At 38.1% G+C, this 16,427-nt stretch overlaps 1 protein-coding gene across 3 annotated transcripts; it reads right to left on the bottom strand.

Moving 5' to 3' along the window:
* Positions 1–18: 18 nt before the first annotated feature.
* On the bottom strand, positions 19–16,076 carry SLC25A16 (solute carrier family 25 member 16). 3 transcript variants are annotated; one of them, XM_082052435.1, is made up of 9 exons: positions 15,858–16,076; positions 14,883–14,975; positions 12,543–12,676; positions 11,058–11,121; positions 5,328–5,449; positions 4,728–4,794; positions 3,757–3,919; positions 2,851–2,919; positions 19–1,634 (listed from the first exon to the last, which is right to left on the bottom strand). In XM_082052435.1, the coding sequence occupies exons 1-9, from the start codon at positions 16,066–16,068 to the stop codon at positions 1,478–1,480; spliced, it is 1,080 nt and encodes a 359-aa protein (XP_081908561.1). In that variant the 5' UTR covers positions 16,069–16,076; the 3' UTR covers positions 19–1,477. The 3 variants fall into 3 exon arrangements, with proteins under 3 accessions (XP_081908561.1, XP_081908563.1, XP_081908562.1); XM_082052437.1 differs by lacking the exons at positions 12,543–12,676; positions 14,883–14,975 and having other exon boundaries at positions 15,858–15,964; XM_082052436.1 differs by lacking the exons at positions 12,543–12,676; positions 15,858–16,076 and having other exon boundaries at positions 14,883–14,901.
* Between the last annotated feature and the right edge of the window lie 351 nt (positions 16,077–16,427).

The raw sequence follows: 16,427 nt of genomic DNA, 5'->3' as shown, positions 1-16,427 counted from the left end.
ACAAATCACACAAAGACATTAGTTCAAAATTTTTAATAAAATAAATTCAAATGTATGTCATTCTCTGTCCATAGCTACACTGTTAAATAGCAAAGAAATACATACTTTTAAGAAACTGGGAGGAAAAAAGAAGAAAGAAAAAAAAAAAAAATCGAGCCACAAAATTGGTATTTGAATATATAACTCAAAATCCAGTTTGTCAAATTTGTCAAAGTTAAGCAAATCGGTCTTACCATCCACCACTTAACCATTACCAATTCTTAAAAGACATGGCTAAAATATTTACAATAAATAAATAACTTACATCACTTAAAGTAAATGCTTTACAGTTTCCTGAATCAAGTGAGTAAAATCAAGAGTACCAATGCAAATCATGTATAAACAAGTCAGGAAGATAATCCCCTCCACAAAAGGAATTGGAGGAGGAGGAAAACAATATATTGCATACCATACTTTAGAAACAGTACAGATACACATCTACAGACTCTAATACAATCTTCATTTGCTTTTCTTGCACAAGAAATGGAATATGGTCCATATGCCCAAATAAGTAAACGCAGCAGCATGCAGTCTTGTTTGTCACCACGTTTTACAGTAAGAACAAACCTGTTTACACGAGCTAGTACTGGGAAGTACATAAAATACTAAGCCTTCAATAAACTAGATCGAGAACATTCAGCTCCACAGAAAAGGTACAGAAATGCCATTTAAGATTGGGCCTACACCAACTGCCTTACGGAGATCTCTTATAGCATTTCTTACTGTAGAAGTTACCCCTGGCTTTATTTGTGTAGTTACAGCATGTTTTAGAATAAAATGCATGCCAAGAAACTGCTTTCCAAATTGCAAGATTTCTAATAATGTTCATTATGTCTTGCCATTTTTAATTGAAATGGTTGAACAGACTTTCATATGTACCCATCTGAAGATATATGCATTGTTCTTGCATACAGAAAACTTGTACAAAACCAGAAAAAAAAAAAAAAGCTTAAGTTGGGGTCTGCCAAGTTCAGCTTCTACAGAGCTGGCAAATACTTGAATATGCAGATCATTGCGTTTTGTTCAAATCAGTTTATTCAATTTAATTTTTAAAGAAGAACAGATGTCTAACTACTAGCTTAAAAAGCAATATAACCATGTGTGTAGCTCTTGGAATGGTGATAAAGCTCAATAACAGCTTGAAACCTGTGTAAAACATGGGTGTAATTTTAAATCTGTGTAATTCTTAACATTAACCTAAAGAAGCCTAGAAGACTGAGTGCAAAAAATGTTTATAGCTAACTAATGTTTATTTTGATCTGCCTCCTGGTTTGACTCCAGGAAATAAACCGCATTTTGGCAAATAAAAATGTGAGACAACAGCAGTTCTACAGTAACAGATAACTTTTTTTTCAAACTTCAAGTAATTTAATCACCAATGTAATTTGAGAACTGATAGTGTAGATTTACAGGAAAGTTTTCTAAAAAAAAAAAATAATTAGTTGAGGTGCAAGAATTGTTTCATAAGTTCATATGTGGTAAAAGCCACAGCCTGGGAAGGAATACAACGAATATAATTTAGAGATAAACCACGGTATAATCCTCTTCGTATTCCGTGTTGTCGATATACGTATTTCAGTGTCTGCACCATTGTACTGGAAAAATAAGAACTCAAATCATTATTGGATACACATATTCAATAGTCAAAATAACTTTTTTTACATGCAAGGCACTTGTTTTACACGGTTCTTAAGAGATCTATGGAGAAAAACTCACAGAACTCCATATAGCAAAGCATTATAGTCTTTTGAGGACTCAGAAGACAGTCTGAGCTTCTGCAAGAAATTTGGGCACAAGGGCTGGTAACTGGGAAGAGGACAGTGCAATCCCATCTAAAGAAGTTTCAGTCTGAAAACACCTGCCCTAAAACACATATGTAAGACATTTTGCACCAGAATGACTATGTGTATTTTGTTGCATATCCGGCAGGAAGGAGCTGAGAGGCATCAATTCTTCTTACAAATGTAATACAGAGTAACAAAAGGTCTGCATATGAAATTTTTGTTTAGCTCCAAATTGTGCATCTTGCATGTATGTAGCTTCCTCCGCCATGACCAAGACAGAGTATTTTCTCTCAAATGAGAAATGCTAGAATTCATGTTAAGGATATAATACTTGACCTTACTAAAAGCAGAATTTGCAGCATATATGGAAGGAGAAGGATCTTCCTCATATACTTATATTGAAACTGAACAAATGGACGTTAAATGCAAAGCAATGTAAAAAAATCTGTGAGGTGCTCAATATTTCCAACCTATTAAATACATTGCTCTTTCAGAATCTCTTCCGTATGGACATTTTTCAAGATGAGAGCTGATTTAATAATAATTTTAAGGATATTATGGTACTTCCACTTCTACTGGAGGAACCCCAACTATATGTGGGGTGTGAGGCATTACTGTAAATGCAAGAAAGACCATATAAAACAGTATTATGCAAAATCATCTTATGGAACAGATTCTGCACCACTAAAACCCTTTGAAACACTTCCTTTCAGCAGAAGCACGCCATCTCTCTCAGGAATCCTGCGGATATGACATTACGAGTTAAAAAAATATAGAAAAAAAAGTTACTGATATAAACACAGTATTACCAAAAAAAGTGCCATTATTATTTCAGGGTTTTTTTTTTAATCCCAGAGTGATAATGGCAGCTTTTGTCTCTGTGTAAACTTATTCACTGAAAGAATGAAGAGATCAACAACAGTAGTTTGGGGGTTTTTTGTTGTTCTGGTTTGGGTTAGAACTAAGAATTTAACTTTGCTCAGACATGTAAGAATTCAGTTACTATGGATGAAAAGAAAATACTTACAGGCACTTTTCAGAGTCTGGAAGAACCGCTCCTAACTGCATTCGCCTTCGAGTTACATCAAGGGGATATCTACAGAGGAGATATTCAAACAGCAGTTCAACCAGATGTGTGATGACTACATGAATATTGTTTAAAAAAGAATACAAAGTAGTCCGTGTGCATCCTCCAAGCTCCCTTTTCAGCAAGTTCTCAACACAGCTGAAGTTCTCCAAAAAGGGAGACTTCCCCTATACAACTAAACCCAGCAAATCATATCTCTTAATATATTCCACTTGGCACGAGTAAGGAAGATACACGAAGATCAGATGAGAGTATAAAACAGGCTGTAAAATGCTGGAGGGAGAAGATATCTGAATCAAAAATAAAATTAACAGTTTAAGGATTAATAGAAAATGACAATTGTAATGCAGTGATTTAGTGAAAAATTGACGCCATATAGGTCCATTGAATTATTTTATAGACAAAATAAAATATGACAAGGACAGCATGAGAATGGAGAAAGCAGGCAAAGTAATAAAAAAATTAATGCCAAATTATCTAAGACTTGCCTTTTATTATTATTATTAATTCTGTGGCTTTGCAGGTTACATTGTTTTGAAAATAAATTGGAATAATAAAATTCTGCAAATTATGTTCATGGTCAAAATTTCCCAGTTTACCAAACAAGATTCCAACTGATTTTAGGAGATGTCTGAATTTGTTTAACTGACTCAATGCATGTATCCTTAAAGACCCTGAAGATTAAATGGATATTTAGTAAATGAAGTGATAGGAAATAACTGAATTCCAGTGTCTGATTCAAAAACCTTACTAATAACTAGACTTATATAAAAATCGTATTCTCAGATAAAAGTTTTCTTTAGAATGTACAGCTATATAGAAAACAAAAACAATACCCAAACTTACGATATCGTCTGAGCTATTGCTCCAGCTATGCCACCACACAGCAGATTGACATGTGTTTTCAAAACTAAGACATCAGGGTTATCTAATGAAGGCCGTCCAAGCAAGTTAGGCGCTTGAGCAAGTCCAATGCTCTTTAAGGTACCAAAGGTAAAAAACGAAAAACCTAAAAGGAAATTTAATTTTATGTATTTTCATTAAAAAGCAAACTATTTGTCCTGCATCATCATCATCATAAACAAAAAGCTGCAATTACAATATTAAACTATGACCCATTCTTTTAGAAGCTTTTCTTCAGCAGAAATAGACAAATATTTTTAGCTTTTACACTACCTTCTGTCCAAATGAATCAGTGTTTCTAATTAACATTAAAAGAATGCTTTCAATAAGCTAGACTGTGGGATTTAAATTACTGGCTTGCTGTTAAGAGTAAATCCTAAGAACTTTTTAACCAAAGAACATCTCATCTTCTAAATATGAGTGTAGGTTGGCAGGGCAGTTCTGCTGTTCCTCCATCCCACGTTAGTGTAGGTTGGCAGGGCAGTTCTGCTGTTCCTCCATCCCACGTTACCCGCTGCTTTAGCTCATGCAAGTATTTACACAGAAGTCACCAGGAGATGGAGCCAATCCAGAGGCACTAAGTGTCCATCTCCAGAGCCCTCTGCTCTCTCAGAGATCTACCTGTTGGAGAGAAATATCCCACATGCTTCCTTGTGGGAAAACTGGGAAGCAGAAGAAACTCCAAGTTTCAGAAAAGCTAGGTTTTGCCCGTTGAAGATGCTTTAACATATGTGGATCAACTCTAGATTAAGACTGAAAAACTGCAAATCCTTCTAATGGCCTCCTCTCTCCATTCAGTAAAAAACGAACTCCTTGATTTTAACAGAAGCTAATTAATGAGGTGTGCAAATACATTATGTAAATTTATTAGCACACAACTGCTGAAGGACTGCCATGTTCTGTTTTCCACTTACCCGCATATGGCGCCATTCCTACAACAGTTGGCATCAGCCCTCTGTAGAACCCACTAAAACCGCCTTCCTTTGAAAGAAAAATACAAGTACATTTGTGGAAAGAAATACAACAAATGTCTTAAGTCGTCCGCCTGTTCACACAGATTCACATGACAGCAATCTGACTAGCAGCATCTAGCACCAAGGAGCTTAACATCAAATTCCATTTCTTGTGCCTGAAGAACTGAGAGTGGAACTGCCTGGCTCCACAGGAGGGAAAGCAGCAAAAATGAAGGCAAAAATATACATCCAACATCATAATCTAGGAGACATTTCTGCGTTATACATACCCCTCCTCCCCAAATTATTTTTGTATCATTACTATTTGTTGAAAAGCAACTTCTCTCTGCTGTTTTTGACCTCCCACTTACATGAGACTTAGCTACATCTTAGCAGCCAAAGTAGAAGGAAGCATCCAGATAACTTTTTACATTAAAAAATTCAACGTGTACGCAAGGAAGTCATGTTATCTTCCACCAAGCCACTATTTTCAATGCAGTGCAACATTCTTTAAAGAGCATATTTTCCTTTGACAGGACTGAAGATGAAAAGAAAAAATACCTTTGTGTAAATCATCTTGAATGCATGGATAATTCCCATGTACTTGTGTTCCCCTTTTACTTGGAACGCCAGACGAACTCTAACCATATCAAGAGGGTAAGTACAAATCACTGCTGTAATACCTTTATTAAAAACAAAAACAAAACAAGCAAACAAAACTCACCTGCACCTTATCTGATTCTAGGATTATTCTGAAAATAAGAATTTCCTTCTGTGGCAGTGAATAGCATACATAAATTATTTTGTTAAAGAAACACATAAAGTCACTTATAATCAGCAAATAGAGATATTAACTTCAGCAACACACAAAGGATTTATGTTTATACTTGGTGTTCACTGAAGCTGCACAACCTAGGCCTTGAGTTTTCAGAGATTTATGGGCCTAACTGTATTCACATGAGCAATCTTATTTAAATCTATGGCTCATAAGCATCAGGCGTTACTGGATTGCAATCATGAAACCTAATCCTGCCACATCTTAAAAAAAAAAAATAAATAAATCAAACCACCAAATGTAATGTTTGATTTCAAAAACGTTGTGTCAGATACATGTACCTATATCCAGTAATCACATCAAATTCTATCTGCTGCATCTGAAAACACTAAATATACTCTAATGACATTTAAAATAAAGTCAGGATCGTACTGATGAAGAGTACTTAACTGTGTTGCATTACTGCATTTTCATAGTTCATGTTACAACAACGCTCTGTTTTACAACTCTGACCAAAAAAGCCATTTCTAGACTCAAGATGCCAAAAAAATCAAGTTTTTTGATTCATCCAGTTCTGAACTACTTCAAAACTGATTAGATGCTGACCAACTTGTAATTTCAGAGAGAGGATACAGAGTACAGAGGATAACTCCTCTAACAGTCACCTCAATAACAAATTATTTCCTACTGCTAGTATTTGAGGCAAAGAACTCAATTGCTGACAACCAATTTGGAGGGAATAGTTAAAACTGTCTACTAAAAACAGAGGTCATTTACTGGTGGTATACCACCTTCATTAAAAACTGGAAAAAGGAGAAAAAGAAAGCAAAAAGCTTCATAATTGATATTGTTTTCTAGCAGCTGCTCTCATTTAGCTAAATATCACCCTTACAAATTGTTCCTACACAAGTTAAGCACACTCTCTGTGCTGGCAGGAAATTGCCACCACTTCCTCTGAAGTTTTAATAGTCTCAGTGACATCTCTTTTTGTAGGTGTATCATTTACCCTCCTTTCCACAAGGTCAAGAGAAAACCACAACAGGAAAGGGAAGGAAAAAAACCCACAGAAACAAACAAACACCACAACAACAAAACCCAAACACAACTCCAGCAAACAAACTCTTCATAACTTTTATGTCTAGAGGAAAAAAAAAAAAAAGGCAACTTTAGTAAGCTGAATGATCTAACAGAAGATACCAGGATTAAATGGGGAGGAAAAAAAAAAAAAACCACTAAGTCAGCTATCCAAAAAGCTGACACTGGTCAACTCTCAATTGAGAGTAAAGTTTGTGGCCTTCTGGAGTATCCTACCAAGTAATTTACTTTACAAGACAGAAACATCTCTTTCAGAGATTTTGGATGACTCCTCTGAACAAAAAGCAGACATCCACTGTTGATTCCTGATGTTTTCTCACCCATACGGTTCAAAAGTTGGAAGCTACAAAACACCAAAGCAACTTTAGGACTGTTTCCACTGACCTACATTATTAAATGCAATTGCTCACACTACAGCCTTTTCCTAATTGATTGCCTGAGATGTCCGGAAATATTGTAAAATGGATGAACTCAAGCAGTTAAAAAAAAAATAATAACTAAAAAAAATATCGGAAAAAAAAAGCTTTTAGAGAGCTTAAGAGTTCACAGGATAGTCATCCCACTTCAGAAAACGAACAACTTTATCCCCCTTCTCTTTCCAGTCATGCACTGATACATATCCAGGAATATTCTCTGAGCATAGGCTAACAAACAGGCCAACCAAGAGCTCAGTGAATGCACTGATGTACACAGTTCAAAAATAGTACTATTGAAAAAATATCAGATGGAACTGAAAGAAACCATATGCAGGAAGGATTTAAATAGGGTTTGTTTTTCTTGGGTTTTTTGTTTGTTTGCTGTTCATATAAGAAAACTGCATGTACAAAGGATCAAGATTTCCTTTAGGGCACAGAAGAGACACTATCCTTTCTAGGACGAACAATGGCCAACTTTAGGACACAAAGTCATAGTGGTGAAGTCTACAAAATTACTTCTCATCCCTACTCCCTAAATATTATAAGTTACCAGAAGTCAGACCACAGCATCTTAAGTCTGATTCCTTTGTCTTGAGGAAGCAAAGTATATCTCAAATAATGAAATTTGAGCCAAAAATCTCTCCCATGATTGGCTAAACAGGACAGAATTGGAAGCATCTCAACAGTGAAGAGAGACATACTGCAATTCCCAGTGTCTAATCTGAAATAGTATTAGGGAAATGAAGCTTCTCACTCCTTTAAGGAACGACTTCTTCAAAAACAGCAGACTTTTCCATTGCAAATGTTCACTCAGAAGGCAAGCAAGTCAAGGAGAGACCATTCTTCACTCGCCATATTGTCCTCAAGCACCTCTGACCACGCTTGGGGACAAGACCCTGGGTTACACAGGCCTTTACTGAAACTTGGTGTCAATGAAGCACAACAGGAATTAGACTGTCTTTGATTTGCTTCCCAGGCTTTGGGAGTTAACAATGAGATTAGATGTAAGGGATTTATCTCTGTCTCTCAATTTCCCAACTATTCCTCCATTCTTAGTAATTTTCTTTCTTTGAAAATAAAAAAAAATCTGGACAAAGAAAAAAAAAAAAAGTGAAAAACATTTACAAAGATCAAGTACTGCAAACATACCTGATGCACAAGTTCTTTATTATTTATGTACCACGGTCTTCGTACTTTATCAAAAACTGTGTTGCAGAGAGGTATGCAGTTCAAAAAGTGATAAGCACAAATCAGTGTCTTCAACTGCAGAAGACATGTTCCTTAACTAGTATAAAGATTAATTTATCAAGGAGGCATCTTCTGAACAAATCAAAGCTTCAGGAACTATGCAGATAAATAGCTGATGACAAAGAATACTTATCAGACAGCTTAAAGAACTGCCTAATTTACAAGTCCTAATATTTCTAGACCTCCGATATATAACTGTTCCTTTCTGAATGGCATATGAAGAAATAAACAGTGCAGATTCTTTTAATATGCTGACTCAAATAGGTAACTGTTAATTCCATACTATTTACAATTGAGACAGTATCCTCCTAGATCAGTACTATTTTCCCATTGCTTTTAGTGAAAGTAAAAAGGTAAAAACAGAACCATACTTTCTGTATTAGTTTAACAGAACTTGTGTTAATTCTAGATTAAAAAAAAAAGCCAAAGGCTAGATGTTAAGTAACCAAGTGCAGGGAAGGAAATACATAATTCTGTGGTTTAATTCAGATTTTTCAATTTAAAAATGAGAAAAAAAAAATTGCAAAATCATCCGGTGATACAGGACTTATTTGATAATTCTGTTTCCTAAACCACACTAACCTCTATGATTTCTCTATCTTCTCCCCAGCTCTGTCTTTCCTTAAAAGAAGTTATACACCATTTATCTGTTAATGAGGTGTTAGAGCTGAAATTTGAATCACACAAGACTCAGGAAATTCAGAGTTAAAGTTTCCACAGTCACTTTAACTTGGCCTCCTTAAATACATGCATTTCAATAGGTTTTTCTTTTCTCTCACTCCACTACCCCCATCCTCACTGCCTTGCTTTTCATCCTGTTTATCAGTTACAGAAGATACTCAAATATTTCCCACCACTTTGAAGCTGTTTCAGGTCTGTTGACTGCTAGTAAAGTTGGAAACTGGCATAAGCAAGATTGAAGAATCAGTAGCATACACAGAAGTGAAAGCAGATAGTTGTGCAGCTAGATGGTGTAGAAGGGACAAAAAGGAGAGGGAAACAAGGGTTATCCATTTTCAACTGGGTTACAAGAAACTGTGGAGACCCCTCTTCACCAACAGCAGCGTACACACAGCACACCACATCCTTTACTCATTTAAACTTGGAATAAACAGAATAATATCCCTATCGAAGCCAGCAAGAGACTACGCCACAGGAGTTAAAGCAAGAAATATTACCAATTGCTTTTAAAAGCCTTTTATTATTTTGTTTGCAAATCTAGAGAACCTCTGTATCAGCTTTCAAACTCTATGCTCTTCTTAGTGCCTCCCTCCTCTTCTGTATCTTCTTGGCATCCTCAATATAAACCCTCCTCTCTTATGGTATCTAATGAATATCCCAAAAAGCAGTTAATGCCACCTAGTAAACAAATAGTAAGACACTCGCGATACTATCACTATACCTGACAGCTACATTCATTTCACTGCACACCTAAGTCTACTCAGTTTTGGGGTTCTCAATACCACACTATTGAGTATATTGTACTGAAATGCACCATATGAAGCATTTAATTTAATCATAGTTTCCAGATAGTACTGTATATCAATTTCATTTCTGTTACTCTAACCACACAAAACAGATTGAACCAATAAGGTGCTTAAAATTATGCCAGATGCTATTAATTGCTCTGCGCAAAGAATTCCAGCATGACGAACCCGGACAGAGTTAAGCTGATTATTCAATGTTTTCATGGTGCCTCACAAGTCAGGCTCCAGCGCTCTGACCAGGCTCCTGAAAAAGCTAATAACAAGCTTTTAGTGGGGGCAAGTGTTCTTTAGTACAGCTAAAGCCGGGAGAAAGAAAAAAAAAAAAAAATCTATGTATTTTTTCCACTTTTTTTCAGATAGAAAGCCAGCCAAATTCTGGCACATATCTTGCCAAATGGATTTTGCTAGTTTTTAGGATCTTTGAATTGTTTCATTTCATTCTGTTTTTCCTTTCATGAGGTCCTCCTAGTTTAACTGAAGGTAGTATTAACAAACACCAGTGTTTTTATTCCAAAAGAAGCAAAATATTAATTAATACTCATGTCATAACTATTTATGGCCTGTCACTAGACAGTATTATGCCTGGTTTACAAAGTAAAAGCACATGAAGAACCACCTCAATTAAAAACCACCTCAGTATTACTTACCTTCACCTGTTTTTTCTTAGCTACTTTTGGCTGAATGACTAGCAAGAGGAAAACAGAAATGTATAATCATACTGTACACCAGCAGTTTACAAATGAGGTTTTCTACTGCTGTTGCACTAACTGATAAATTATGGTTTTTAACATTCACACATATGATCTAAAGAGTGTCATGACAATCCTGCATTGGATGTTGAAAAGCATAGACATTTCTGGCAAATCCAAAAAGTCCACCTATTTCAGGAGCTGCAATTTCTCTGTTTCTGTGGGCTTAACCTCCACTTAGTAGCCATGACGGACAGGCTGATGAGCCAATTCTACTAAAACCTGAATCTTTGTACTTCATAACTTGATGACACTGGATTTTTCATTTTTTAAAATCCATAATAAACACTATAAAAATGTGCTTTACAACATAGCACAGAATTCAATGCTTGAACAAATATATTTTAAAGAATACCCTCAGACAGTTTTCAATTAGGCAACTATCCATTACATTAACCTTTTACTAGTATTTTTGCTTATTACAAATTTGCAACAGTCTGACCTGAAAATACATCAAATCATCTTCTAAACAAATACTATTCAGCAAAAGGGATGCCTGAAAATCAAGAGCAAAACTATACCTGCCATGGATCCAGCCATTAATCGATGCACATGCCCTGAAATCCCAAGTTGCTTCTTTATTACCTGCAAAATACGAAACATTTACAATAGTCATATATCAGAAAATACAGGGAAATGCATCACACAGTTTATTAGAACATTAATGGAAACTCCCTAGCTGTTTCAAATAAATTTACAACACTACAAATTCGAACCAGAGCATTACTGTTAGAGGAATTTTCTGAACATTGCTGCTGTTACCAATTTCTTACTAAAAACATCAAAGTGGTAAAATTCTACTAACAAGACAGAACAATTAGTTGAAAGTATTTGTACTATTTACTTCAGAAACTAGGTTAATTGTTTATTTAGTTATTTTTCATGTGTGTCACAGCAGGCAAACTGAATACTATCCTTGTTGCATGACAGAGAGCAAAGGACACTGAGCAAAGTTGAAAAGTGACACATTTGAGACAAGTATTTTTTTTTCCATACACAGCATGTGAAACATACTCCTGTAAGGATATTTTTGTGCTTTTCTTCAACTGCATTAAAAAAAAAAAAAAATGAGAGAGAAATTGGACAAGCATTTGGGACCGAAAAGTTCGTAAATTACATTACATCAGGATGGAAGTTAGAAACTAGTTTCCAGGTTTTTATCAAATAACTGAGACTATGATTACATGACAAAAAATGACATGAAATTCATTACATTTACTTCTTTGTATCAGCCTTCTGAAATTTGCTCTTTAGGGAAGGGAATCACAATTTCAATCTCACCGTCTTCCATAAAGATCCTGCGATTTACTTCATTGGGTACAAAATCTGACCTTTCAAACAGAATTCTTCATTGCAAACAGTAAAATGGTATTTTTTACCACATACACACGACATTTAAAAACATGTTCACACTAACACCTGACCTCCAAAAGATGTTGCAGGGATTTATCATGTATTTATTATGAAAGAGTAAATGCATAACAGCAGAAAGGAATCCACAGATCTTGCAGGACCCTGAAACGAGCATTTTGTTTTCCAGGTCATTTTTATCTAGAACCCTACAGTCTTTTGTCAGGTCAAGTGTAACAGTCATATCCAAACTTCCAAAGTTAATTTATTCTATCCATCAAGAACTAAGAATCCCAACACAATAAAGATGTTCCATTTTACATTTGCTCCTACATCATTCACAAAGGGCTACCTAATAGCAATAAAAATAGCAACAGATTTTAGATTACCTGTTTCTTTCATTTAAAAAAAGGTATTATTCTCAAAAATATAAAGATACGAAAAACAGTTGGATTGTTTTTCCTTAAGCAACACTGCAAAGATTTTCACTGTTGCTGTGACATTCTTAATGGGTATACTCGAATGAAAGTGAGCAACCTTAGAAAAGACATGCAGCTAATTATTATGATGCAAAAGTTTAAGTGTTAGTTTAGATCACTTAAAGAATGTGTATTCATTGTAGGCAGAAAAAAAAATAATAAAAGAAACTCAACTACCTTTTTATATCGGTCAAATGCCATAAACTGAATTGCGCCATATGGAAAGATTCTAATCATCATTGCCCCATTTCCTTTATACAGCCCAAGGTAACCTTCCTTTTTGGGGACAGCACACAATGTAGAAAACACTCCTGCCAGCAATACAAAAAGAGGTATTTAACAGTTACACTGCAAGGTGGAAAAAAAAAAATCAAGCAAATATTACTGTCAATAAGAAAATATGCACAGAACTAAGGCTGGATCATGTTGCTCACGTAACCAGGGAGAGTGGCAAATCCACTTTCAATGCCCAAACGTTAGCAGGAGGAGGAGGTTTAAGGTTAAGTTTTATCAGCTTGCTCACCTCCCAGACTCAGCAAACCTCATCCTGAATTCACATATTCGGGCCCCACAACTTGCCTGGCCCACAAGCAGCCCCACTGCAGGGAATCCCATCCACCCACAACGGCTGACACCAGCAACAGAGGGAAGGAAACTGGTTGACTTGCAATTCAGTCAATTTGAAATAAATAAAAACTTAAAAAACCTAAAGCCATGGGAAAAGAAATCTAACATCACTACGTGCTAACTTACAGATTAAATTACATCACTGAGGAAATGAAGTAAACAGCAGTTTGAGATGCTCATTACTTACAACTTAAATATCTCACACTTCTTGTTCCAGAGCTGTTGCAACAAGAAGCAACCCTGCTCTCTTTTAATAAGTGGGAAATAATGCAAGATCACACAAAGTTTGGGCAAAACCTACAGTTCTATTATAAACATATTAGTTATGCACAATTGCTACCAAATTAACTTTTAAATTCTTTTTTTGCAAAGAAATAAACTGTAAGCATTAAACTGTTTTTACTCACATGCAACTACTTAATAAGGTAAGAGCTGAACATGCAAAAGGCTTACACATTTGTCTTACTTTCAAGCAGAAAAAAAAGTAGCTGACAAACTTTCATTTGAAGTTTAAATGAAACAAGTATTAATTAGTTTCTGGCGTTCTAAGAATATTAAATCTATTTTTAAGACATCATGCCTCTGAAAACACTTATGCCATTAGCATTTTCCTCTACCCTGCAATGATGAGTTACTGTTCTTATTTCTTAAAACACATGCTCTGAGATCCACATGGCACAAACTCCACAGAGCAAGGGCAGTAAAAACATTTAGTGAGGACTTTGATGAACTAATCCATCGGGTGTCTGCACTCACACCCATCCCGTCCACATAAGTTTCTTTTTTTGCCTACATGTAACACAGACATGCACTCAAGTCAGACACATTTCTAATAATCAGAATCGTATCTAATACGCTATATAAGAAAGAATGTAAAATTTTACTTGCCAATTATGGCACAGGACAAAGCAAACAAAATAAAGACTTAAAATAGCAGTCAAACCAATTATTTCAGCCTTCAATTCTTAACTGCAGATTTGAGTGCATACTTATGTGACTATGTTACCAAAATGCCACATTACTTGTGTTTCCCTTTTGGGTGCAGTTAAGTGAATATATAGCCCTTGAGCTTTGCTTTGAGATTTTTTTTTTTCCAGCCTTTAAGAAAAAAGTTATCTTTAGTTTCTAAGCAAAAAATTCTAAAGTTTCATTACATGGAAACTTAACCAAATCAATTTTTTTTTTTTTGTGACAACTGCAGCACACCTAAATTTTTGAACATAAGTTATGACATATTTCAAAAACATGTGACATAAAATGCCTCAAATACTATGCACAAGAGGGCACTGTTACAGCTGCACGGCGAAACACACGGACAACCCTGAGTTTCCTCTCTCACCACGATGGAACACGTGCTGAATACACATCACCTGCACCTTACACCAAGCTCAAATCCACCCCTGGCTTCAATTAACATGGACCACACTGCTGCACTCCAGTCCTGCAGGACTTGGCCCTCACTGTCTTGGCATCACCAGCCCCTGGAAAGGCCACCAAGTTCTGAAAGGCACCAGTTCCCACCGCCCTGGGAACGACGATCACCGGACAGATGGCAGCGGGTACCAGCGGTGAGTTTTTACAGAAACGATCCCAGCTCTGAACCCATCATCACCAGCCTCCTGCTGGCTTCATCAAGAGGAAGATCAAGCTGAGCTCTTAGACATCTTATTGAGGATTATTCTGACACCTCCATCTCCAACACATCAACCCAGACAGCTGTTTTGTTTATAAACACTAACAAAACATGGCACAGAGACTGACCAGACAGATAGAACCTTCTGTCTGATTAGCACCTTCCTTTATCAGCCACATCACTGAATAAATCAACATACCCCAACCACACAAATTGCATTTTAAACCAAAAAATTATACAGGCAGTAGCCATCTTACCTAGATGTTTGTAATGGTGGTTATGAGCCTGCAGCAAAATCTTTACTCGATCCAGTGGTGCAGTAGTTGTTTTGGCACAACATCCTGCAACACCTTTCCAAGAGCAGAAAAAGAGAAGTGACAGGATGCAAAAGTTTCTTATGTCAGCAGATACACACAGGATTTTTCTAACGCTTTTTTAAATGGAACAGAGAAGGAGAAACTCAGGAACTGGAAGAAGCCCCAATGACAGGTAAACACCCTGAATTAGAAGTACGTTACAAAACACTTAAAGCCTTAAAGAAACGTATAAGCTACTTTTCCCGATTACGCAAACCCAGGTTGCCGTCTCGGCTGCTATAGTCGCAGCAGAAGCTTTCAGATAAAGTTCCTCAAGAGTTTTGCACCTCGCTTCCTCCATCCCTTCCGCGGAGAAGAGCCCAAAGGAGCTGGCTACGTGTCTGCCGTGTACCCTGTGCGACTTCAGGGCGAGAGCCAACAGAGCGAAAACTAAATAAAACATCTTCCTACCCGCTGGCACAGCGGGCAGCTGGGACAACACCCTCTGGGAAGAACAAACAGGATTGTTCTCAAAGAGGTTCGTACCTTGGGGCTGTGTTTACTCGGCTGCCCCCCCTCCGCACCACCTTAATCTTCGCGGCAGTGCGGAGACACGGATACCCCAGAACCCCAGCGAGGCTCCGGGCTCTGTGAACATGCAGTCGGCGACTACTCGGGGCTGTTGGCCGGTTCTGCCACACGTGCGGCTCACCCGTGTCCTGAGTCACCGGCATTGGCACATCGGGGGAATAAAGGGGAAGAAAAGGAAAAGAGACTCCACTTCCCCGGGTGGCGACACCCCCGAAGAGCCGCTTTGCCGGGGATAGACATGGAAGGGACCTCTGCTTGCCCGCCGCACCCTCCCCGGGCCCCGGCACCCCGCTCTCCCCAGGCAGGGCCCGCAGAGACGGGGCAGGGCCCGCCCGGGGCACCCACCTCCGGCGATGAAGGAGCGCAGCCAGTAGAAGTCGCGGCGCGCCGCGCCCGGGGGCAGCGTGGTGCCGGGCCCAGCCGCCGCCGGGGAAGCCATGGGGAGGGCTGGGCTCCCTCGGGCGGAGAGCGGGCAGCGCACGGTGCCCCGCCGCGGCGCAGGGGCGGAGCTCGGGGCGGCCCCCGCCGTCACTGCGGGCCCGCCGCAGCGAGCCATGGCCGGGCCCGCCGGGCCGCGCCGCGGCGCCTGCCGATCGCGTCACCCGCGGCCCGTGCGCAGCGGCCCCCGCCCCTCCGCCCGAGGAGGCCCCGGGGCACCCGCCGCGGCTGTTGCGAGGCGGCCCGGGGGGCTTCACATCGTCGGTACCCGCGGGGGGTGGCCCGGCTGCGGTTTGAGGCGTTCAGCGGTGCCCTGTTCCAACAAATACATATTTCTAGACCTGTATGTGCATCTAAACAAAACCTTAATACCTTCAATTAGGCTATACAATAAAGTACATCGATTTTTTTTTCCTAAGCATTTCAATAGCTACTTAATCCATCCTAGAACATCAATATGTCTTTTGTCTAAATTAT

This window comes from Streptopelia decaocto (genome assembly GCF_964273445.1).
Source record: "Streptopelia decaocto genome assembly, chromosome: 5".
Classification (NCBI taxonomy): Eukaryota; Metazoa; Chordata; class Aves; order Columbiformes; family Columbidae; genus Streptopelia; species Streptopelia decaocto.
This window is presented reverse-complemented; position numbering and strand designations above follow the sequence as displayed.

Coding starts and splice junctions, on each gene's coding strand:
- SLC25A16 (XM_082052435.1), bottom strand. CDS start 16,068: ATGGCTCGCTGCGGCGGGCCCGCAGTGACGGCGGGGGCCGCCCCGAGC. Junction 12,677..14,882: donor CCACCATTACAAACATCTAG/GTAAGATGGCTA, acceptor TATTGCTGGCAG/GAGTGTTTTCTACATTGTGT. Junction 2,920..3,756: donor GCAATAGCTCAGACGATATC/GTAAGTTTGGGT, acceptor TCTCCTCTGTAG/ATATCCCCTTGATGTAACTC.